We start from the raw sequence: 24,960 nt of genomic DNA on the forward strand, positions 1-24,960 counted from the left end.
CAAAATTTAGTCAAATTATACTTCTGTAATAACTTCTTTAAACTCTAGCACACTGCATTACTGAAATAATGCCATACAATTACTATGCTGTACTATTTTTCAGTACTGCCTTATTTCTTTACAATGCAGTTACTGCATGATTACTCTATAAAGCATTTTTAGAGTCCCAGAGAAGTTGGTTAAGGTTTCTCATGACATAGGCGAGTAGCATTCATTTTAGAAAATGGTTGAGTCTTACATCAAAAACTTTACAAGTCTTTGTAAGCCACCCAGCTGCTAGGGGGAGAATTTATTCATAGTGTAATTCCGGAAAATTTCCAAACTGGAAAGATTAGGGTGAGAATATATTGTATACAAGCATCCCTTGGTCACTTGAGATTTTCTTAATCCCCTGTGGTAAGCATTTACATCCATATTTTACTGATGCAAAAGCTGTCAGTGCAAAGAAATGAAGGTCTTTATTTTTATGTCTGGTCACTGTTTTGGACGCTTCTCAGCTGCCAGATTTCTTAGTCTGTGGTAACTGCAGCTGGAGGGTAATGCTGAGTTTCAATTCTTTGGGAATTCCTTGCAGACCGCCATCCACCGAGGTGGGCTGGGGACACACCAGTAACAGTGCCCCTAGTCCCAGTAGCCCTGCTGAGAGCTTATAGGGCTGATCATGTGCCCATGATGTGCTTGGGTCAAACGGCTGCAGTTCCTTGTGCTGCACAGGGAAGGTCCCCTAGGCAGATCCAATGTTTCAGATGGATAATTCAAAGTATATGAAGACATAATGATTTTTGATGTTTGTTAACAAATATTTCATAATTAAAAAAAAAAAAATACTGTCTAGCTGTTGTAGCACTGACACATTTTTAAGTGCTTAAATAAAGAATACAGCTGCTTAGCATTCTGCATATTGAGAAGGAAACCTGATCAGTAGAGGCCTTGCAGACAGTCTGTGAACAAGGTAATGTCAGACACAAACCAGAGGTGATCAGGCCAAGCCAGGACAACAACACTTAAGGGCTAAATAGGGATTCAGACATCCTTACTTTGGGTTCACTTTCATCATTCCATGTTTTGAGTTAGTTCACTAGACACACAGAAAAACATGATTAAAATCAAAAGCATTTCTGGTGATGAAATGTATGTCTACTCCCTTCCAGACTCAGAGCTGTTGAGATATGTTTTAATATGCCAATATAAACATCTTTCAAAACAGTTGTTTCATCCCCATCCCCAGCAACTGCTGCTGTTTTGCATGGCACACACAGACTTACTAATTACATTGATTTGCAGTCTTTGACATCTAGGTATGTTCCCCATTAAAGAGAGCATTGTCGGAGCAGTTTTGAAATGTTTATCTTACACTCATCGGGAGCTAAAATCTTTTTAGTGTTGTCTTAACATCCTGAAATCCAACACCACAGCTATTTTACATATAAGAAGATGCAAAGAGACAGACAAGAGGACTTGCCTGCAGTAAGGAGTTTATCTGGTAAACTTGATGCACTGAATATGGATCCATATCCTCATTGCTTCATCACCACCCTCACCGCTTCATCACCACCCTGTGATGCTTGGCCCCAAAGCTAAAGTGGCTTTTGCTGCAAACAGCCACACTGACAGCTCCTTGTAAGTAGGGCAAGAGTGGATTAGTGCAGGCATTTTGCGGCAGAAGGCTCTGGAGTCTCACCTGCGCAGCCACACAATTGTATTTCTGTACTGCTTTAATGCCCTTGAGCACTGTTTTGTCTTCCAGATTCTGAAGGACCTTTCTCTTTTCTCCACCTACCAGGCAGGAGATAGCAAAAGCAAGCAGAAAGTGGGGAGGATGGTAGAAAAATGGAGCACTGCTGCTACATTCCTTTCCTCACCGAGGAGCCTGTAGGACCCCTCTGCATATAAGCAGCATGTTACAAAGGTCTCTATGATGGCCTGCTGCTCTCAGCATCCACGGCTCCTTATAGAAGGGGTGGTACAGCTGGAAACTGTAGGATGTTGCAGCCAGGCATTCTCTCTTTCAAGGATTTATGCATGTCCTGGGATGTGCACAGACTGGAACTTGCTTCTGCTGCTGGCTGTGCTGCTCAGCAGGACCCTTTTTCTCTGGGAGGAGCACACATTGTAGATGCTGCAGCTCTCCTGTGGAGCATCCCTGGCATGCCTTAGATGCTCAGCCTCATTTTTAGGTATTTGCATTTCTAGAAGTTCAATGTATTTTTTTTCTCTTAAAAAAAAAAAAAAAAAAAAAAGATTTCACACACAATTTTTTGTAGTATTGTGTCATTAAATTACTTCATGTTTCAAAATACAGAGGAATAAAGAAACAATGGATTTCATATATAATCAAAATATTTTTATATGAAAAAGTTTTGTCTACCAATAATGCTGATTAAGTTTGTATTCAGCTTTGGATAACCTTCCTCAAATTGTGTTCTTGAAGTTGTTTATCTGAGCAATAAATTGCTTAAATAAATATGGACTGTTTTTTTCTCCTCATACATTCTCATTTTTCTCCATTTCTGTTAACAATTAACTCTACACTGCTTTCCTGAGAAATGACAGTATAAGTGGCAATCTGTAATTTAGGTGCATATACTGATATCCGGTTTCACACTCATTCTCCCCAACATTCTCTTATCAATAATCCAGTTAATAAACTATTTGGACTCTTCTTAACATTTGAAGAAAGTTCTCTGTGAGAACTTGAGTGAAGAAGTGTTCTGTCACAGATCTGACAAAGTTTGGATTCCTTACTTGGCTGTTTCCAGTGCTGAAAGACCTGCCTATCTCTCTAGAACAGGAATATTGGTACTGATGTATGGCCTGGGACGTGCTGTGTTGGGTCAAAAGAGAAGTCATAGCTCCTTAAACAAGATACTTGTACTTTGCAGAACTTGTACTGTAAGTCCTCCTATTTGTCTGGTTCCCAACTGCTCTGCAGTGCTGCAACTGGAGGTATGTAAAGCTACTGCCTTTAATATTATGGAATGTCTGCTTGAAGGTGAAAAACATAATGGCCTCCCCAGCCCATGGGAATAGGTGAAGCTCTAAGCTGCTTTATGAAAAGGAGCATGAAATGCTACTAAAGGTCATTACCAGGACATGCAGTAATAGCCACAATTTCTGTTGGTCACTCAGATTATCAACTGCATTGGCCGCTAGTGGCATAGCACATAATGGAAAAAGGGGTGTTATTCTATAATTTAGCCATTTTTTCTGCCTCACTGTTTCTGCTTTTGCATTTCCGAGATTGAGCTTCTCTCTCTGTCTTTACCATAGCTCTTGAAATCATGTACATCTTTGCCTAGGGGTAGATTCAAACTGGTGATGGGTGTGGTGATCTTGCACTGTCAAAAAAGGTGCTGAAACTGGACACCACTGAGTGGAAAAGATGTCTCCTTCCATTATGGAGAACAAGAGGAATAAACACAGCATACCTAAGGAATTTTGTTGACTTTGTAGTTGAGCACTACTGAAAGTAAGATTGCCCTGCACATCAACTCACTTTCAACAGGGGTCCTTCTACTAGTGTGAGCTCAGCTGTCCCATGCCTTCACCAGTCATGGAGGAAGCTGTACTACCAGCATAGTTCAGCTTTGCTAATGCTGTGCTGATAATAACTGGCCTGCTCAATGAGTGTGCCTAGAATGGAAAGCATTTCATGAAATTGTTAGCACTGAAAGATAGCTTCTGAGAATTGGTAAACTGTCACAATTTTCAGGTTGGCTTGGTAGCATGCCTTATCTAGGGACTGGCAATGCCATCTGGACTGTCTATCTTCTTATATTTCTGATTTCCTGTTCCAGTCATTTTGAGAGTTTAATTATATGTTATCAGAAAGAAAAACTTCAGAAACTTTAAAGAATTTGTTGAGCTGGAAGCCATCCCTAAGGATAGGTAAATGTTCTGGGATGCTCATTTTGTTCCTAATTGGGCCTTGCTTCTCATTTAGATTCCTAATGTATAAAGCACAGGTTTACTGAAGCATAGAAAGCACTGTTGACTAAATCTGGTTCCTAAGCTGAGTGACTTAATTTGCAGACTGGACAAGAGTTTGATAGCAGTTGAACATGCGATTGAGTTTTGCTACTTCTCATGCAAATGCAACTTTTTTGCTACATTAATAGAGAGTCAGCTGTGGTCAGAGCAACAGAAACCAGAAGGAAAAGGGGAGAGTGGGCGGTTAAAGGCTTAACGCTCAAGCAAAAATAAAAGTAATAATAAAATAGTGATTTTCTCACATATTCTGCATACGTTTTTTTTTTTTTTTTCTCTCTTTTTTTTTCCCTGACATAAATAGAAGCTTTCAAAGAGATGTTTACTTAAGCTACGGTTCAAAAGTTTGACTCTTTTGGGTGATGTGTATGTTATGAAAAACTACAGCCCGTAACTTGTAAAAGCCATGCATTTAAAAACCTACTTCCATGTAGGGCTTCCTGAATTACATCTGACATCCATGCAACACTGGGACAAATTCTAAGGCTCTCTTAACTTAGCTCATAAGGTATGGGGACCATTTCTTTTTTGTGCTTTGTGCTGTGCCATATAGCTAAAATTGAGGTTACGTGGGGCATACCTGGGAAAAAAAAAAAGCAGAACCACTCGTTGGAGGATCCAAGAGGTGACACCATTTTGGTATAAGTGCATTATCCAAATTCTTGGCCAACTGAGCACTTTTAGAGATGATCGTGGAAATATTTTTGTTTATTTAGTTAGAGAAATCTGTGTAACATGTAGCTCTGCTTAATCCAAAAACAACAGAGAACTAAAACAGCCAAACACAGAGGGTTTCTAATAGCTGGGAGAGTTGCAGTGGAAGTGCTTAGCAGCAGGAGCTGGGTAACCTACATTCCAACAAGAGGAAGTTTTAGATTAAAGGAGTTCTGATAAACAGGGTTTTACTGTGCTTCTCCAGCCGACTACAAATAGAGTCAGCACTAATGATGACATTAATTATTTAGCATAGTTTTTTTTTTTCTTGATATTCTTCTGTTTTCCGTTCACTGCCTGTGAGTCCAGATACATATTTTTAACTTAGATAATAACTAAGGAGGGAAGAGCACAGAAGCAGTAGATCCCCTGTAACTTAAAGCAGTATCTTATCTGTTGCATATGCTGGCTTTTTCTAATGAACGCGTAATGCTTTGTAGTCAAGCTTTTTAGAGGAATGCTGTTGTCATCTTTCCTCCCCATAAAAGCCCCTCTGCTCCCGACACATTAATTGCACAGTTGCCTAAATGAGGCACTGCAGAGCGTTAATGTATCAGTCTGAGTGACAACAGACCCTTCTTTTCACAGAGCTTTTGCCCTTGATTGTGAATGTAGCGGAGCACGTACCTTACAAACAAGTGGAGATTCAAGAGAAATCGCTACACTTAGCCTCTCACGTAAGGCTTGCGGATCAGGGATCTTTCGACAGTAACTCATACTCTTTCCCTGGAAACAATAAGCAGCGCAATTAGCGAACTAGTTAATAAGTGCTTGGTTGAGGAAGACAGCAGCAGCATTTCTGTGCTGCTGGAAGCAGAGTGTTCGGTGCCCACATGGTGTAAAGAGAAAATTAAAAGAGAGAGAGACAGAGAAAGAAAGAAAGAAAGGAAAAAAGAAAGAAAGGGGGGCTTGCGATCCTGTCTGCAGCATCTCTCCTCGCCTGCCGCCCTCAGGCTTTTCCCGAATCGGGCGGCAGGACGCTGCCGTTTCCCGCGGGGCCGCTCTGCGCGTCTCTCTGCCGGGAGCCGGGCACAGCCGACAGCCCGTGGGGAGCGGAGTTTGGGGGCGAGGGCTGGCGGAGCTGATGTCAGAGCAGGGCGGCGGGAGCGATTGGGCTGCAGGAGACTTTGCAGCAGCAAATCCGCCCCCCCTTCCCCCCTCCCGCTCGGCTCCGCACCCCCTCCCTCACTCCTCGCGCAATCCCTTCAAAGCGGCCGGGGCCGAGAAAGTCGCAGAGGTACCAAAAGTGGGCGCGGGGCCGGAGGAGCCGCGGCGGCCGCTCCCGCCCCCGAGCACCGCACGGCCGGGCCCGGCCCGTCGGGGCGGAGGCGCGACCCCACGCCGGGCAGCGCCGAGCGAGCGGCCCTCCCCTGCGCGCTATAAAAGCCGCCTCCAGAAAGAGAGGAAAGTCGGCGGGAGAAGAGCATCGCGGCGCGGTGCCGTTGCTCTCAGGTACGGGCATGACATCCGTCCTCGGCGGCAGCAGGGCGTCGGGAGGGCCGAGCGGGCAGCTGAAATGCAAGTCCAAGAGGAGGAGGAGGAGGAGATCGAAGAGAAAAGGTAAGAGGAATTTTGTTTCTTTTTCTTTTTCCCTTGATTTCCCCTCCCGCCCCCGCATCTCTCTGCCCGTCTCCAGCCCGCACGCTGCCGCACGCCCCGGCTGCTCCTGCACTTCTCGACTCTGGATGGCGCCCGCCGGCACCGGCCTCGACGGCCGCGCAGGGGCGGCGGTGCTTTCCTGTCCCGCGGGGCGAAACGGGGACCAGAGGGACCGCCGATCCCCCCGCCCTATTGGCTCTCCTCCTCTCTTTGTTCGGGGCCGCGGCTGAAACCCGCGGCGGTGCTGGCGAGGCGGAGCTGTCCCGGGTGCTGTTCCCCGGCTCCGCGGAGTCCCGCCGCGTCCCGCGGTGTCCCCGTGCCACCCGGCAGGACGTGCCCGTGTGGAGCACGAAGCGGTGCGGAGCCTCTCGGCTGCAAGTGGTGACCCCAAAGCTCTCTTTTTTTATCTTTTTTTTTTAAAGAAGGTCCGCCAAGTTTAGCTATTTTTGGTACTGTTCTGCTTCCCCCAGTGAAAAACCTTTGCTAGGGAAGTACTAATTGTCATGAGCAAGAAAAGTAAAGCTACAGGATGTCACTGCAAACAGGGAATATGCCCTAGATAAAAGCTCTTCTGAAGGCTGTCCTGTTTTCTCCTGTAGAGAGGATGACACACGACTGCCTGAGTTTTGATGTTTTGCCTGAAAAAGTCAAAGTTAGCAGATTGTGAATACTACAGTAAAATGAATGAATACAGGAAACAGTGCCAGTTGCAGTACACTTGGGCACAGTGATGCTAACTCCAAGTACTTATCTGAGCAGTAAATATCCCCCAACCTGTCATTATCACAGTTACAAGAGGTTGACACAAGTTTCAGCTTGTCAAGTGAAGCTGATACTTCGGCTACATTATTTCTTCTTCTGATTATAGAAATTCTAATTTATAGAGCACATTAGCTAACAGTCTTTTAATTATTGATTTGTGTTAAAGCCAATAATCATGTTACTGGATAACTTTTTAGAAATGTCAAATAAGGTTTTGTGTGGTAACAAGTGAAAATGGGTCAGATGCTGAATTCCGGACTCCAGTGCACAACTGCCTCTATTTCAACTTTCACTTTGTACTCTATTTTCATAACCATACTAACAAACAGTGACCTGAGCACAAGTGAGAACAGCAGACCTGCAGAAGCATTCATGCTTCTGGTATGTGTGTAGTCTTGACTTGCTGTTCCACATCTTTAGTATGCTGTAACATCCAGTGGTAAAGTGTGTTTTATGCTGTTTCAAAGCAAATATTAAAATATGAAGCAAAGAGAGAGCTCCCACACTCATTGCCTTTAAATCTGCTTGTACATAAGTTGCTCTCTGCAGGCTTTGTTATGTTTGTAAATGTTTGAGAAAAACAACTTTTGGGGGGTTACAAACTTAGCCTAACTACCCTGTGCTTGGCCAAGAGAAAAATGTGGCCAATTATCCACGCAGTGGAGAAAAGGTGCTTTGTTATGACAGAAAATCATGTGTCAGTTTTCTTTCTAAGAAACAGACAGAAATGAGGGTCTTTTAGTAATACTTTTTTGCTGCTCTGTTTATTCCTCTGTTTTGCCAAAATAAAGAGGAAGTTGAATGTCTAAAAACAAACAAACAAACAAAAAACACACCCACACACGCACACACAAAAAAACCCCTACACAAAACAAATGAAAAACTTGCTAAATAATAACCTGGTAAATGACAACTATTTGCAGAACACATAGCTGGATGCTAATAGCATTCTAGAAAGTATTTTTCTGGCCAGTATCAATGAGAACGTGCACGTGAAGAGTTTGTTTTTCATTCCTTCAAGCACACTGTTGTAACCACTTTACAACCAGGTAGTTACTGTACTTGCTATTGGGAGAAATGCATGTGTTCATGTTATTTTATTTTTCTTTTGTATATAACCACTGTATATAGTCTTAAAACAAACAAAAAGAAAATACACATTCCTGTGAATTTATGCTGGCAAAATTCCTCTAACTTGTGGCATGTCCAGTAAAAAACCTATTGGTTTTGATTATTGCAAAATCTTATTTATTTATCATATATTCCTATGCCTTTTTCTGATGGTATCTCCTGCAAAGATGTTGTTTAACAACTAGCTTTCCTGGAGGTTCATCAAAAAAATGTTTATTAGGCTCACAAATTACTACATCTTCACAACAATTAATATGAGCTGCATTATTCCGCAGTTCTGATTATTTAATAGATTGTGCGAAAAATCCTTTTATAGAGTTACAACTAAAGACTTGCCTTTAACAGTTCTCCAGTACCTATTTTGTTATTTATAGTAAGAATAATTTTAAATGATGCTTTAAAGTGTGTAAGCACACACATGTATTTACACAGACACGCAGATACATCTGGACACATATACAACAATTGGTTCTTGTTTTATGTTCAAAAGGAGCAATATCAGGGTAAGAAAATGAAATTACCTCTCACACCCCCACTCCTCAAGGAGGTGAGCTCTACAGATTATTTATACAATTTAATGTATTTTATTAGGTACATTATATAACATCTGTACTTAAAAACAAATTGAGACAACGTCTTATGGAACATCTAAATGCATAGCAGTAGAAGTAGAATATTATTCTCTATTTAATAACATTATTTTTCCTCTTCTATTTTACTGTCTATGGTTTTACTCATGTTTTGTCCTTGGTGTGAATTGTAAGTTAGTTTTTCTGTTTTTGCAATTTCCTTCATTCTCTGTATACCTGGATGCTCCGCTTTAGGAGTTTCTTGGGGGCAGAAAGCAAGTTCAGGCAAGGAGAACAAACAACATTCTTTGAATAGCTAAGTGTCTTTGTGTATTTATGGTAAAAAAAAACAACACCCAAAACAATGGAATCCATGTGCTGTGCTGGGAAACACAGAGAGAGAATTTCCATATATGCAAATTGAGAATTGAAGACACTGAGTGTGATTCCAGTGTACAAAGACATAGACTAGTAATTAATTTTCACGCACCTAATTTTTAGGTATATGAAATTCAGCAAACTATTGAGTATAAATATCTCGCCTTGAAGCATTAACATTAAATGTCCACTGGATATCACATTCCAAGCATATATTTGCTCAGAGATTCCATTCAGTTTTACACTGCTTGCAGAAAGTATGTTAAAAACACTTAAACGGTTGGATATTCACAGCTTTAGTTAAATTACTGGGGGGGGGGGGGGGGTGATATTTTGTCGTTTAAAAATAAATATTTAACTCTGAGCGGGAAATAAACTTCTTAATTTCTCTAAGACCTAATGAAAAATAAATGCAGCTGATTGCCAAAATATCTGCAGGCTAATTTTGTGCAAAAGTGGAAATGGATATTTTATTCTCTCTTTCTTTTTTTCTCTATATATGTGTATAAAATGACCAGAAGTTAAAAAGCTCCAACTAATGATTTAATGAAATCCATTCTAAATATTAGATTTGTAAAGAAAATTGTTGGATATGTGGGTTTTTGTGGTGTTTTCTCCAAGGTTTTGAAGCATGGCAGAGTATTGGCAGAATTCAGTGCAGTTGCCTCCCCATGCTCTGTGCAAATTTGATAGCCTGCAGTACCAATTTTGAAAAGCAAGCTTGCTTTCTGAGATAAATGGTTAAAAGTAGACCAAACAAAAGCAGAGTTGCCATTCACTGATAACATTAAAAAGGCACACTTTGGCAGCTTCCATTAACTTCTTAGAAATCAACACAGAGAAACTAAATATGAAATGGATGACTGAGGATATGTCACTTCTTAGTTATTTTCCAGCGTAAAACAACAAGTAAGCCACCTCATTTGCAATACCTTTTTATAGACCTAGCAATTAAAGTTAATTATAGGGAATGAGAGGGAATCGGGTATCCCTGATATAATGTAAAGCTTTGTCAGGGGTTGTTTTTGATAAAATGTGATATGAGATAAAAATTGACAGAATAAACTAAGAAAGGGCAGCGAAAGAACGCGAGAGAGACAAAATGATTGTGAAACAAAATTTCATGAAAAATTAATGAAATAGAAAGAGTGTGCTGAGGACAGAGGGAGGAAACCAGCTTGGTTCTTCATCATCCTGCAATGCCAAAGTAATAAATGAGAGTGTTTCATCTCGGCGAGGTTCAGGGACACAACTCTTTCCCCACAACAGGATTGTGTCGTGCTTCAAGATGTGTTCCGCTTATCTCATTCCCTGGCAGCTTGAGAGGAAGGGACTGGATTTAGTGATAAAATTAAATTGATTAAACCTTTATCCATCATCTAATTTGGTACCTTTCTTTTTTCTTTTCTTTTTTACTATTACCTCCAATTTCTAGTGATCCGTGTAATGACAGCAATTTGAGATAGCATCAAGGACATTAGCTACAATGACTGAACTTAGATTTAGAATAAAAATATGGGATTCATGAGTCCATACCTAAATAGCAGACAATTAGGTTATAGTGCAGCTGTATCTTCCTAGCAACAGCATATAAGTGTGAGAACAATAAAATGGTGCATTTTACTTTAAGACAGAACAAAATATTTCAACTTTACCTCCAAGAGTTAATTATGTAAGCAGAAAAAGCAGTAACACAAATGTTGACCAGATCGTAAATAAACAGCCACAATTATAGCCATTTTTGCCTTTTTGAACACAGGAATTTAGTCAGAGGTTTTGCTTTCTTCAGTAATGATTCACAAACACTGAAAGGTAGTGGCAGTGTATATAGTATTGGAAACTGCCTCAACATGCTTTAAAATTTTGTAGCTTCTCTGTGATTTGGATAGAGAAATTCTCCTATAAGGTGATTCTTTACAGCTTTGCTTACAAATTGCTGTTTAAGAGATATTAACAGAGTTCTGAAAATACTTAATGGCAGCCCTTTATGAAGTGCTACCCTACAAATGGAAAACCCCGCACTAAAAATTAAAGGTCACATGAAATTGCCTTGTGAAATATCAGGGGTACCAAAGGTCCATGGAAACATTTTCTTAGGTTCTTTCAATTCTCTTCAGGTTAGCGAGTTGCATTAAAAAGGCGAGCATTAGAATATCTGTCTGATCTCCATTAATTGTACTACTTTTGAATTACTGCTGTCCAATATTGCCTTGGTTTTGCAAGTAGTAATGAACCCGAATTGATCCCTGTGTTCACTGCTAACTATCTCTACAACCTTTCAGACAGTTTAGCGTTTTTTCCCATGTAAACTATTAGTTATCCAGACAAAAAAGCTGATATGCATCAGTAGATAGATTATTCTCAAGGCATTTGTGATGAACTTGACATTTATTTGTGTGTAAAACTGCCTGGTTTGACTGCAAATCATGTAAGTTCTAGCAGGGCTTACATTTCTTCTCTGACTTTTGTTTCCTGGTGCATGAATTTTAAACGAAGCAGCCAACCCAGAGGTGTTCTAACAGCATGTTGTGTTATGCAATATATTACAAAGACCACTTTGTTAACTGGTAGAAACAGCTTGTCAGCTCATACTAATAGGCAGCCCTCCCTGAGTCATAAAGTAACCAAATTTAATGCCTGAACAGAAAGCATTTAAATGGGCAGTGTTATCATTGTTGTTCAGTTGGTCTCAGATTTCTTGCTTCTTAAAATGGATTTGAAATATGAAGGTGTATTTGGGGCTCTGAGTTAACAACGCCTGTTCGAGACGAAAGACTGGTCTTTGCTGTGGATGGTTTGTGGAAATCTCTGCTAACCAAAGTGTGGTAATGAGGGAAGCACAGAGCAGGGCCGGGTGCGTGAAGAACAGTGTGGTTAATATTGAGAATATTATGGTGTCATTAGCGAATGAAAGGTATGTTCTTGCAGAGTGCTTTCTGCCTCATCTGGCTGTTCTGGCTCAAAAACGTATATTAGAAACATTGAGGATTCAGAGGCATATGGCAAAGGGATTAGAGATGTGTAAAACTTGAGCAGAAGAAAATTGATGAGATTTATATTGTTTACTTTGGAGATAAACATAAGAAGGAATACAGCAAAACCATATTAATGAAGGAAAGATTACAAAGAAAGTAAACTGGCTACTCTGATTTATTCCTGATTTATTTATTTACAAAGATAAAAGCCTTTAAGGAAGCTGAATTTCAGCACATTTCAAAGGAGAGAGGACTTTCTTCCGAGACAGCACATAGCTGGCCTGTGGGACTCACTGCTTCCAGGTATGAAAAAACAAAATGTACATATGTGTAAGGAGAAGAGGCACTTGATTAGCTCAGTTGAGAATAAAGATAAAAAGTTTGCTGCTCACTTCACTGAATACAGGTTTGGGCTTTATTTTGGATGTACCAAGAAGGATTTGTTAGTTTGTTTTTTAGTATGAGTTATGAATCCTCTTTTTCAGGAAGCTATCTGGCATGGATTAAAGGGAAAGGTGGTTTGTAGGTGGTTTATTCCCTTGTGGTCATTACTGGGCTGGCACTGAGCAGCCGCCCTTGTGCCTTCCGACATTGTGGAGAACTGCTGGAGGGAAGGAGATGTATTTTCTTGCTTTTTCTGATGACTTGTTCAGTCCTTGCCCTTTCTGTTACCACTCATTTCCCTGTACATAAAGACAGACCAAAATTCCCAATCTCCTTGATGCCGTGGAGAGTTTAGAAGGATGACAATATTAATATCCCTCCCTCCTTTTTATTCCCTTGGAAAAAGGAACAAAGCAGTGGGATATTGACAATGAGTCGTGTAACCACACGATGATTTATTAAGCAGTAGAAAGCCAGTTACTGACGTGACTGTGAGCGCGTTGCTGCGAGATGAATGCTGTGCACAGGAGATGGCTCCCACAGACAGTGGTTGTCTTTGTGCCGGTGTGGGATGGAGCTGTACCAACCATCTCATCCCATGGTGCAGCCATGCCACTTGTGAGTGCTGTTTCTGAAGTCTACCATGTGTGGCGGTGGTGCTTCACATGCATCTTGGGAAGCAGTGAGCAATAAGCAGATCTCAGCGAACTACTTCTTCAGAAGTGCTGCTTTTCATATTTTTTCCCCATTTTTACATCAACCTTAGGAGGTGCTCAAATTTATTAGCAGAGTCACCTTTCTCTGCCTGCTAATGAAACAACAGCATGAAGAGTCAATGCTGCTCGGAAGTGTAGGGTGAAATAAGTTGTATTTGACAGATATTTTATCTCCATTTCCATATTTACACACAACTAATTTTATGCGACTTACCTGCATCTTACCATCTGCAATGGCTACTTGTTCCTTAAATAGCAGGGTTTAACAAAATGATGGCCAACTCTAATAATGCTTACCTTTGTGTGAGGTCTGATGCTGCTTCCCTTGCTTCCAGTAAAATTATAATTGAAACTTTTCCACATGAGTTGGGTGGCAGAATTATGCTGCTATATATACGTGTATTTGCGATGAAATATTTTTATACAAAATAGGGACTTTTGCGGACTTCTCTGTCTATCTGTGTCAAAGCAATGAGCATATTAAACACCAATTTCTATTAGACAATGTCTATCAAAGCCTGTAGAATCCCCCGAAAATATTTTCTTTAGGAATTTTTATATTAAGCTGAATAATTTTGTTCAGAGATGTAAAGATAAAATCCATTTCTAGCATGTGTATCTTTATGCAGATCCATCCATACGTTCATGTGTGTGAATTTGCAGTTTTGAATACATAGGCATATGTGTAAACATTCTCATAAGATTTCTGTATTATCTCAGTCTGCGTAATATCAGCAGTCTTATAGACAAATCACAAAGACATAGCTGCGTAACAATTACAAGATTATTATTTTTTTAATTGCGAAATGAGTAAATGAAAGAAATTTCTTATAATCCAGATTTTTCAGGATATTTCTATGTTCTATTTTTGTATATATGTCTTCTGAGTAGCTGAGTAATTCAGAATGGCGAAGACAGAGACACTTGTGCAGAAGCCTGTAATATTCATGTCAGGAAACCCCAAATGTTCATCAAAAAAGGCGGATTTGGTCTGAAGGTTGCTTTTGTACTGATCTTTCTCCAGCTGATTTCCATGGAAAAACTGTCATTGCTGGGAAGAACAGAAGCCACCTTGAGCTGGTGCTCGTTTTCACATCCATGCCAGCAGACATGGCACACAATGCCAGACAAAAATGCCTATGGATCCTTCTGCAATATTTGTCTTAAATTAACGTTCATTAGCTGATTTCCAGGCTGTAATCTTGCCTCCCTCATGCCAATCATGAATTGCTGTTTATGTGCTCACATGAATGGCAATTTTGGGCGGTGAGGGGCAGAGCCACAGTGGTCTGCGTTGCCTCCATTGTTGAGCAGCGCAGATAGTAATTAAATTGGAGCTCAGCTCTTGCTGCTTGTGGATGAAGGAGTTTAAAAGATGCAGTACAAAGAGAGGCAGTTCTCTGCTATCACTGACAGCAGGTCTCCTCCAGCTGCAACTGCTGCAAAGAGTATTGATTGATCTGTGTTTATCATTTATTTATGCTAAAGCATCTGATGCGCGTCTGTAAAATCTGTTATTTCTAAAATCGAGATATTTGGCTCGTTTTCAAACCACATTCACCAAAAAAAAAAACCAAAAAAAAAACCACGGCTTTTGCTTTTGCAGATGTATGGCAGAGGTTTGCTTTACCCAGTGCTGTGCCCAACAGGAGCACTTTTTGTGCCCTCAGCTGAAATCCATAAGCACAAGTCATTTGATGATTTTTTTTTTTTTTTTAAGGAAATAAAAGTCTCACTGTGCGAACGCTTTAGATTTTGTATGCAGACATGAAGAGGGAATATACAGTGCTCAAACATAAACTTAAAGCATAACAATTCAAAAGCAAGTGTTACTGGGATAACTTCAACCCTGACTATAATACTTTTGCTCTGCATGTTTGTTTTTTAAAAGAAAAATTTTTAATTTTCCTGCATGTTAAAATATGAAGTGTAAGTTGTAAGGTAGAAACAGGCAGCACAACACAAAAGTATCCCAATTCCCACAACATGGTTATTAGGTGTCAAAGAATAAATGGGAGGATTTTTTTAAAAAATGTTTTTACTTAGTCTAAAACGAAATAGCCCTTGGCGGTTGAGCAGTGTGATTTGTAATAGATGCAGCTTAACAGGACACTGCTTTTTAGATTTGCCAGCACAGGTACAATTTTAACCACTGCTAAATGGTTCAAAGTTAGAAACCACAGAAAAAAAGTTTTCCTGAAGGTCAGTTCTTAAGTTTACTCTTTCATGATGCAAGACACATTGAATTAATTTTTGCCCTTCCCTTGGGATAATCCCAACTCTCCCTTGCCAGCAAGGACTCTTGTTGCCTAGAGCCACCCAAATGCACCCGTCATGGCACCACATTGCTCAGCACTGCCACAGTGGGACCTTGTTATGCCATGGCTGAAGCCCACACATCTCCACCCCATGGGGCAAGTGGGCAGGCAGAGCTGCCTCTGCCACAATATGCCAGCAGGGTTGTTTGCTCGACTTCTCCCTGGCTGCCCAGAGGCCTCTCTGTTTACTTCATTTTTGAATGTACTGTCTGCTTTTACTTTATTTTTTGATTTTTGATTTTGCTTTTTACTTTATTTTTAGATATCGACAAATGTATGGAAACGGATTTTTCATAAATATGATCTAAATTTCATAGCTATTAGTTCCACTAAAAAATTTAATTACAATGCCTACGGTATAGTTCATCAATTTGGGAAGTGCATGTCCTCCTTGGAGGACCAGGAGATTTTTTTCATTTAAGCTGAGACCACTGTAAATTGACTGTAACATTTAACCATAAGATAAATCTCTGACTAAAATATGGGAGATGATTCTAAGTTAAAAACAGAAAAAAGCCAAAAGCTCTATTTATTGAGTCTAGGAAAGTAATTCTAAAAGTTAAAACAATTTTTAGCAAATACAAACAAACAAATAAAAAACTATTTTCCATGCAACAATATTTTAACTTTGCCTCAAAAAACTCCAAGCCACTATCAAGAATCTCTAAAATGAAATCAAAGCAAGAAGCAACAAATTACAAATTATTTTGGATCTCATAGAGTGCTTTTTATAAAGGGACTGCGAATTAAACACCGTAGAAACCATCTCCGTCTTTCACATTAATGATTAAGATAAGTGCAAAGGCTACAAAAAGCCACTTTTAAACTAATACTGAAGGTATGCTACTCTGAAGATCCATGCGTTTATCACATTTGCAGTTTCTGAATTTGATTCACTCTTTACAAAATTCCTCTGCTTCTTGTCATTATCTCCTCACGTGTATCCACGCTTTATCCTTACAGATTATAGAAAGGAGTGTATATGGGAGCTTGGTGATTGGGTCAGACTAATATCTCACAAAAGGTTTCTGGGGTAGCGTGTGGCAAAATCACTTCCTAAGTCAGGCTCAGGGAAGCAGTAAAGAGCGAGTAACAAGATCTGCATACGGATATACAGGTGTTTAAATTTTCTGTGGAATCAGAAAAGAAGCAAGAAGCTGTTATTGTTTCCCTAAAATTTTTCCACATATAAAGAAGTTCCTAATGCACATAATTGTTGAAACATATTACTTAAGACCTGGTCTAATTCTGTTTCAACTTATCTAAACTGATCCTAGCTTGCTGGTCTGAATAAATGTTTCTGTGACACTGGCAGGTAAAGCTGCTGCCCCGTGCTTTTTAGACAAAAATGGGAGATAGCAAAAAATCAAGGTATGGGGCTAAGATTAATTTTCTAATCACGATGATAGCAAAAACAATGTTTGTAGGCTGTAGGGTGGCAGCAGTGGTTTGTTAATCTCAGTATTAACTCATTTGACTTCTGTTGATTTGCCCCAGGCTCTATTGTGAATGTTGGTGTGGGGCAAGTACCTGCCTACAGCCCACAGCAACACATGAAATTCCATCTGCCACTGCCCTGGGCTCCAGCAGGTATCCATGAGTTTATGCATTGGAGAACAGGTGCGGATTATTCAGTGAAACTTGTACAGCAAAAAAGAGACTCATCAGTGATGACTTATGATCCTTATGGATCCCTTCCAACTTGGGACAATCTATGAGTTTATGGTCACCAGCACAGTCCAGGCATAAGCATGATGCACAGGCGTGAGATGGGACATCTTGAATGTATCAGTGACCAAAATCATGGCGTGAGGGTAACAGCAACACAGCCCCTGACCGAGTGTGGGAACCTGGAGTCTGTCAGTCCTGCCTAACAGCTTGCCTCTGCTGAATGTTGACAGTATATTACATAATTTTCCCTGCAACAGCTTGTTTCAGAAACTTTTCCCAGTAATGTAGATTGTAGAATTTTGTTTTGACTGCTTTAGTGCATATTCATTAGATAAAAGCCCAGACAATTACTGTGATAGTTTCACTAGCAGGTGGAACATGTTTTAGGATTTGATGGGCAAGGGATTTGTTGGAATAATCTCAGAGAAATTTGGAGGATTATTTTTATGATGGGGGGTTGTATGAAAAGTGAGAATGTAAGCAGATTGGAAGGTGATTTCATTATGTTTTTACATTAGTTTGCTTCTACCATTTTAAATCTAGAATAAGTTCATACTTTGAACAAATAAATATCTCTTAGGGCAAGCAGTGAACCACACAGATAAATGCTGCCTAAACAACATAGCTTAAATAGTAATTCGTAAATAGTATGCAGCAGTATTTCTTAAGGGATATGATTTTATTGTGTTCATTTTCCAAAACAGTAAAAGAAGCTAGGAAAAATGTTTTCTGTCTTCACTTCTACAATGATTATTGTCATCTGTTATGTACATTAAGGTTACAGCTTAATTTTTGTTGAGTAGGTAATAATTCAGAAAATATGCATGCATCAACACTGCTTGTTGTGAATTTGCAACCAAAAGAACCATTTCCTTTTTTGTTTCCACTAGAAAAGAAAGATTGAGAGCAGAGTCAAGATGAAGAGAATAGGAGCCTGATCCTGCTTTGTCACGTGGGACACGTTCCCTCTTTTTCAGGAGGACTGGGCTCTACTGCTTACAGGGACCTTCATTCCATGGGTGGCCATTCTCCCATGGGTGGTCACATTGTCTTCATTGACCTCAGTGGTAATTTTTATATGGGTTAGGATCACAACAACTGGCACTGACAGTAATACATCACTGCCAAATTAGAATTTCTAAAAGAAAGCGAGAAACTTAAAATTACACGTTCAGGAAAGCAATTTATTTACTTCCTACATTACAGCAACAGAATTTAACATTACAGGAGGTTTAAAAATACATTTGCATAACACAGAAGTTATCAGTCTAGACTCCCCATCTGTTGAATGCCTCGTTAGTAAGTAGCTGTAGCACTTCGGTATTTGACTTAAACATCATGTAAAAAAATGGTAATAATTTTCTACACTATTTTGCTACTAATGAAACTTCAAAGCCATGAATGCCTGTGTTTATATTCAATTTCTATTTATATACTTAAACACAGACACTAGTACTATGCATATTAATGTGCCAATATGTGCTTCAGCATTGCGTACATTAACTTACATGCATATTCAGATAAAGGGCTGAGCTTGATGGAAGCTTTCTCCTAAGCTTCATACAGACCTTGAATCAAACCCTTAGTTTTTAATAAATATTGGCCCACACTTCCAGGAATTCTTCTGGTTCATTGTTACTTTTGCATGTGTTTTTTCTTAAGCATAAGCTTTGCATACAGGTGTTCATCTGTTGACTCTGTAGTGCTTCCACACACTCTTGTCCATTCTCCTTTGTCTCTGTTGTTTTCAGTGTATTTTAATCATGCATTGTAATCTCCCATGCCGCTATAACTGATTAATTAGCAGCCTCTCCAATTCAGGCTCTGAATCATTCTCTTATACTCAGATCATTTATAACCTTAGCTGAAAAGACAAGATTGAACATCTCCCTTGCAATTCATCTCTTTGCCTTGTGTAACTACCATGATTATTGTTTATTCTTTATTATGAGTGGGTTTTTCTAAGGATGAAATGTTAACTCTCTGTTATCTTGGCTCTTAACCTGCAATTAAATCCAATCAGATAGGCTGATGGGAAATAATGGAAAGTCAGAGAATCCACCACTCATGTTTCTTTGTAGGTCTGGGGACTTCAAATGTCCTTTTTTTTTCCAAAGATTAACTTAAGGAAACTGCAACTAGAAGAATTGAATGACAAATCGATTATTTTGCAGAGATTTCATTTGCTTATAATCTCAAATTTTCTTTACAGATATGAGGGATAGAAGTATGCATATATTTGTATATGTGTGAAAAGTAAACAAATCTGACATTTTCCTTGAACATAAGGATGCAAAAATCTATGGTTTACAGAAAATCACATCACAGGACCTGCTTGTGTTCCAGTAGCCTTGGCTGCAGCAGTTGCAGAGCTGGACAGCCCAGGGAAAGCGCTGTGTCCCAGGAGGATGGGCTGGCAGAAGGTGGTGGTTCAGGTAACACACCCAATGGGACAGAAGGCAGTGGCAACAAAGCTAAAACGCATGTCCTTAACAAAGAGAATGCAGGCTGCAGGACTTCTGGTGGCAGAGAAGATCTGTCCTCCACAGAAGATCGTATCTGAACTTCCCTCAATTCTTTGTCCAGATTTCCTTTTGAAGTTCACTGCTCAGAGCTTGTGCAGGAAGCATTTTTCTCCATTATGTTTGCCCTATGCATATTTTTTGAAGCAGGTGGGGTCAAGATATCAAGAGATTGAAAGGGGATCAAATACCCATTTGCAATTATCTATTTCAAGCATGAAACCATGAGAGCACAGCATGAAGGAATAGCAGAGGAGAAATTTTGCCAAGACAGTTTTCCAGGACAGATAGAATAATGAAGGATAAAATATTTCTTTGCTCCTCCCATGTACTGTCCCAGTCACCTACTCAAGCACCAGCTAGCAGCACAAAGATTTATTTCTCTAGAAGGAACTGGCTGTCTCCAGGTGTCACAGAATTTATGCAGCAATTGCTTGTTTACTTTCTACTACAGTTAGTGTCCATGTGGAATTCTCTGCCCTCATGAGGCCCATCTGGAGTACTCCATCCAAATCTGGGATCCCCAATACAGGAAAGGTGTAGAGCTATTGATGCAGGTCCAGAGGAGGGCCACAAAGATGATCAGAGGGCTGGAGCACCTCTCCTATGAAGACAGGCTGAGAGAACTGGGCTTGTTCAGCCTGGAGAAGAGAAGGCTGAGAGGAGACCTCATTACAACCTTTCGGTATTTAAAAAGGGATTATAAACAAGAAGTAATCAACTTTTTACTCTGGTAGATAGTGATAGGACAAGAGGGAATGGTTTTAAGCTCAAGGAGGGAAGGTTTAGGTTAGATGTCAAGGGGAGGATCTTCACAGACAGAGTGGTGAGGGCTGGCACAGCTGCCCAGACAGGCTGTGGATGCCCCATCTCTGGAGGTGTTCAAGACCAGGTTGGATGGAGCCCTGGGCAACCTGGTCTACTACCAGATCTGGAGGTTGGTGGCCCTGACTGTGGCAGGGGAGTTGGAACTTGATGATCCTTAGGGTCCATTCCAACCCACACCATTCTATGATTCTATAGATATTTGTAAAAATAGAAAGAAAACAGCATCTGATTTTATTTTAACTGTTTTTGTTTGTTTGTTTGTTTGTTTGTTTCCTTTCACGACTTTATGTGATTACCCAGGAGCTTTTAGGGAACTATATAAAAAAAAATATATATTTTCAAACATGAATAAGAAAAAACATGTGCATAGAGCTTCATCTCAACTACAATAAGAAATGTGAGGTGCCTTTCTGAAGCTGTGATTCCAATTTGCTGGCTTCCCAAAGAGCACAGAACAAGCGTGTCTGTGGCCAATGGAGCCCATGAAGCATTTTAAGACTGTCTCTAGCTCTTGTTTCATTCTCCCGGAAGAACTGATTTGAAATATTCCAGCATACCTTTCTGGAGATACAGCACATTTCTCTCCTGATTGCCTCTGTTTACTGTTTGTTTTTGTAGAGATCTCCTCACTTTCAGATATTTAATCACTTACGGCCTCATAGTGACCAGATGCACACTTCTCCTCTCAGCCTCTGCTATATTGGTTGGTCCCCTCAGCTGCTGTCATAGAATCATAGAATCCTTAGAGTTTGAAGGGACCTTTAAAGGCCATCTAGACCAACTCCCCTGCAATGAACAGGGACATGCACAGCTACATCAGGTTGCCCAGGGCCTGATCCAGCCTCAACTTGAAAGTCTCCAGGGATGGAGCATCAACCATATCTCTAGGCAACCTGCTCCAGTGCCTCACTACCCTCACTGTAAAAGACTTTCCTTATATCTAACCTAAATCTATACTCTTTGAGCTTGAAGTCATTTCCCTTTGTTCTATCACCACAGATCCTGCTAAAGAGTCTGTCCTCTTCTTTCCTGTAGCTTCCCTTTAGCTACTGAAAGGCTGCTCTCAGGTCACCTTGGAGCCTTCTCTTCTCCAGGCTTAACAGCCCAGGCTCTCTCAGCCTGTCTTCATAGGAGAGGTATTCCGTCCCTTGGATCATTTTTGTCTCTTTCCTCTGGACATGTTCCAGCAGGTCTATATCCCTCCTGTACTGAGGACTCCACATCTGGATGCAGTACACCAGCATAGAGAGACAGGATCACCTCCTTTGACCTGATGGCCACACTTCATTTGATGCAGTCCAGGATACAGGTGGCTTTCTGGGCTACAAGGGTACATTGCTGGCTCATGTCCACTTCCCATCCACCAGTACCCCCAGATCTTTTTCAGCAAGACTGCATTCAATCTGTTAATCCCCCAGCTTGTATTGGTAGTGAGGTTTGCCTTGACCCAGGTGCAAGATCTTGCATTTAGGTTTGTTGAACATCATAAAGTTCGCCTGGGCCCCCTGCTGAAGCCTATCTAGGTCTCTCTGGATGGCATCCCATCCCTCTGGTGTGTTGACTGTCTTTGGGCAGCACTGCATCAGGAAGGAGCTGTTGACTGATGCAACTGGGTTAGGCTAAATTTGAGGGCAACACAGTATTTCTTGAGGACCCATAATGTTTCAAGTGCTTGGGAAAGATGAGCTGCCGAAATGTTGAGGTGGTCATGAGGTGGTGCAAATACAGCTAGTCTCCCGGAAGCACTTGCACATAGAGTGATTACAGATGTGTTCCTAGCTGGGGAGCCCTGCAGCTGTGTTTACTCTTTGTCTTCTGGTGGTATGATGGGGACAAGGTAGCCTGGTGGTGCTCCCAGTCCTATCAGCAAGGAGGATATGTGTTTAGCCTGGTGTTCATATGAGGCTTGGGGGCACATTCTCACACCTACAAAATAGATTTCTAATAAAGGAAGTTCTATTTTGAAATTAGTAGTGCTGAAACTTAAAATTAACTTTTCCTTTATTACTAGGGCATATTTTTAGGTCCCAATTCACGTCTCATGGAAGTGCAGTCCTCCCACAGCTATGCTGGGTGTACTGAGGGCAGGGTGTTACAATTTCCAGAAAAAAGATGTTACCCAAGAGCTTGAATATTTACATCCTTTGCTTTTTATAAAAAGCATCCACTGGTTTTAGGCCTCTATGTGGTTTTAAAACAGTGAAAAAAGTATGAAATGCTATGCTTTATTTTCCTGTCACTTGATCTTCATTTTAAATTTGGCTGTGTGAAAGAGATCTTTGCTTGAGTGTATGTGCTGCAAATTGAAAAACAAAACAAAACAAAACAAAACAAAACAACAACAAAAAAACTCTACAGCATAGTCCAAAATTGCTCTAAAATAAATTTAGGTCTTTCTTTATTTTTTGCAATCTCCTGTTGAGCTACTCACAGGTAGCTGAAGATATTTATGTCCTCCTGTCTTCAGTGGTAGTGTGAGGCTGAAACCAGTGATGTACTCGCATTACTTGCTCACTGAAGCACATAAAGCTACTGTTCATGGTGGTAAGATGATCCAAAACTTTATTTCTGGGAGCCCTAACATGCTCCAAGGACAGTGTCTGGCCTTTGGAGAAGGCTTCAAGAACTGGATCAGTGCTGGTGACTTTGAAGAACGGAATTTGGTAGGACTCTACTCATTAAAAAACCCTGCTGGTGCAAAATTTAACTAAATGATGAACCTGAATGAGGACAGGAGTTTATTTACTCCAGGAATACAGCAACAGTTCTCATTAGCGCTGATGCTGTAGGCAGAGGCAGCTTGCAGCTGCATGCTGGACCTTGCCTTTCCTGGCTGCAAGTGCACACTTGTGAGTGTTTTCATCGTCCTCTTTCAGATGTCACTGTCCCCAATAGAATATTTATGGCGTTCAAGCTGTATAACAACTAAGCAGAGTGTGTTCCTGCATCCCTTATTCCCAGGAGCTGCTCTGACACACCAAGGTGGGATAATGGCACGAGGCAGCATGGCAGGAGTTGCCCTTTGCCACCCTATGTGAGCGACAAAGGTTTCCTCATGCTCATGAAACTAAATGATATTTGAGATCCTTTTCAACCCAGGCCATTCTATGATTCTATAATTCTGTGAACTATGTATGATTTGCCATAGAACAGGGATGGAATTATATACCAAATAAAACATCAAGTTATTATTTTATTTGAAATAATGATAAAGCCAATTATTCTGGAAGTATGTTGCACATACAGTTGTGACCAACTCAATAACTGCTTGCTTGAAAAAGAAAAATAAAGCCATGTATGGAATGTGGGAAAGATGTTTTGTACTTTGACATGAATAACACAAAAATAAATGAGACATTTAGAAAATGCAAATCATATCTGTTCTTTGTTTTAATCTACCATCCTGGGAGTTTGGAAAAGATAAGATTAGAGAGTGATCCGTGAGAAATATCATTGGTATACTGAATGCTTCAAATCATCAAGGACTCTTTCATTTAAAATAAAACCATCACCAAAAGGCTGTATCAATATATGAATGGAGAGGAATCAGATATTTCTGCCACTGCAAAAAGTTAATAAAGCAAGTCATTAGCATTAGTGCAACTTGCTTCTCTTTCTAATTTACAGCAACATATCTAGATTAACTGTAAAATATTCCTAGGTTTAGGACACACTGTCCTCCATTGAATGCTTAGCAGGAAAAGGTTATTAACATTGAATGGGGACTGTTCTCTCAGGAGAGCTGCAGATAAAATGACCAGGGAAAGAAATAGCACAACTTCTCAAATTAGCATAATTAGTAATTATCTCTTAATAGCCCCACTTGGCTTTGGAGACTTGGCACTTGAAATTCCGCTTAAAGTTCAGTGAGGAAAAACAAATTTCACGCTGAAATGTCTCAATAACACAGCTGAGCTGCTGAGGTAATCGTCTGGTTTAGGTAAAGGGAAGGAGATGAACATATGGATAGCAAAGATCTTTCCTGTAAGCACTGTGTTTGTGTTTGCATATGCAAAGCACTCAAGGCTTAATGGTACAATTGCGACTTTCTCTGGGGCTGTGGAGAGGGCAAGAGGATGAGAGAGATTTTTCCCCTTTAATGGAGAGAAACAGATGAAGATAATAAACTAAAAAGCGGAAATCCCATCCATTTTGCACTAGAATTGTGTGCACTCTTTTGCAAATCTAGCTGAGATAAAAAATCCCGGGACAAACAAGCCTCAGGGTGGATATAAAAGTAGCCTTTATTGTAGCCAGTGGCAGAAGTGAAACCTTCCCCCAAATGGGAGAAGTTCTCGAACATTTCACTCCAGGCAAAATCAGATGAATGAGCAAGGAGCCCAGTAACCCTAATTTTTTTCTTTACATGGCAAGGAAACAGATGGCTCTCTTTAAATGCTTTTGGC

The 24,960-nt window shown here is 40.3% G+C and overlaps 1 protein-coding gene across 2 annotated transcripts in view; it reads left to right on the forward strand.

Moving 5' to 3' along the window:
• Positions 1–5,979: 5,979 nt before the first annotated feature.
• The window catches only part of ADARB2 (adenosine deaminase RNA specific B2 (inactive)), a 291,983-nt gene continuing 273,002 nt past the window's right edge, over positions 5,980–24,960 (forward strand). The window contains exon 1 of one of the 2 annotated variants that reach the window (XM_090143105.1): positions 5,980–6,261. In XM_090143105.1, the coding sequence (XP_089999231.1) occupies positions 6,162–6,261 (100 nt within the window). In that variant the 5' untranslated portion in view covers positions 5,980–6,161. The remainder of the gene's footprint in view (positions 6,262–24,960) is intronic. The other variant, XM_031616085.2, reaches the window with a different exon arrangement.

The sequence above is a fragment of the Phasianus colchicus genome, chromosome 6 (genome assembly GCF_987193195.1).
Source record: "Phasianus colchicus chromosome 6, bPhaCol1.hap1.1, whole genome shotgun sequence".
In the NCBI taxonomy this organism is placed as follows: domain Eukaryota; kingdom Metazoa; phylum Chordata; class Aves; order Galliformes; family Phasianidae; genus Phasianus; species Phasianus colchicus.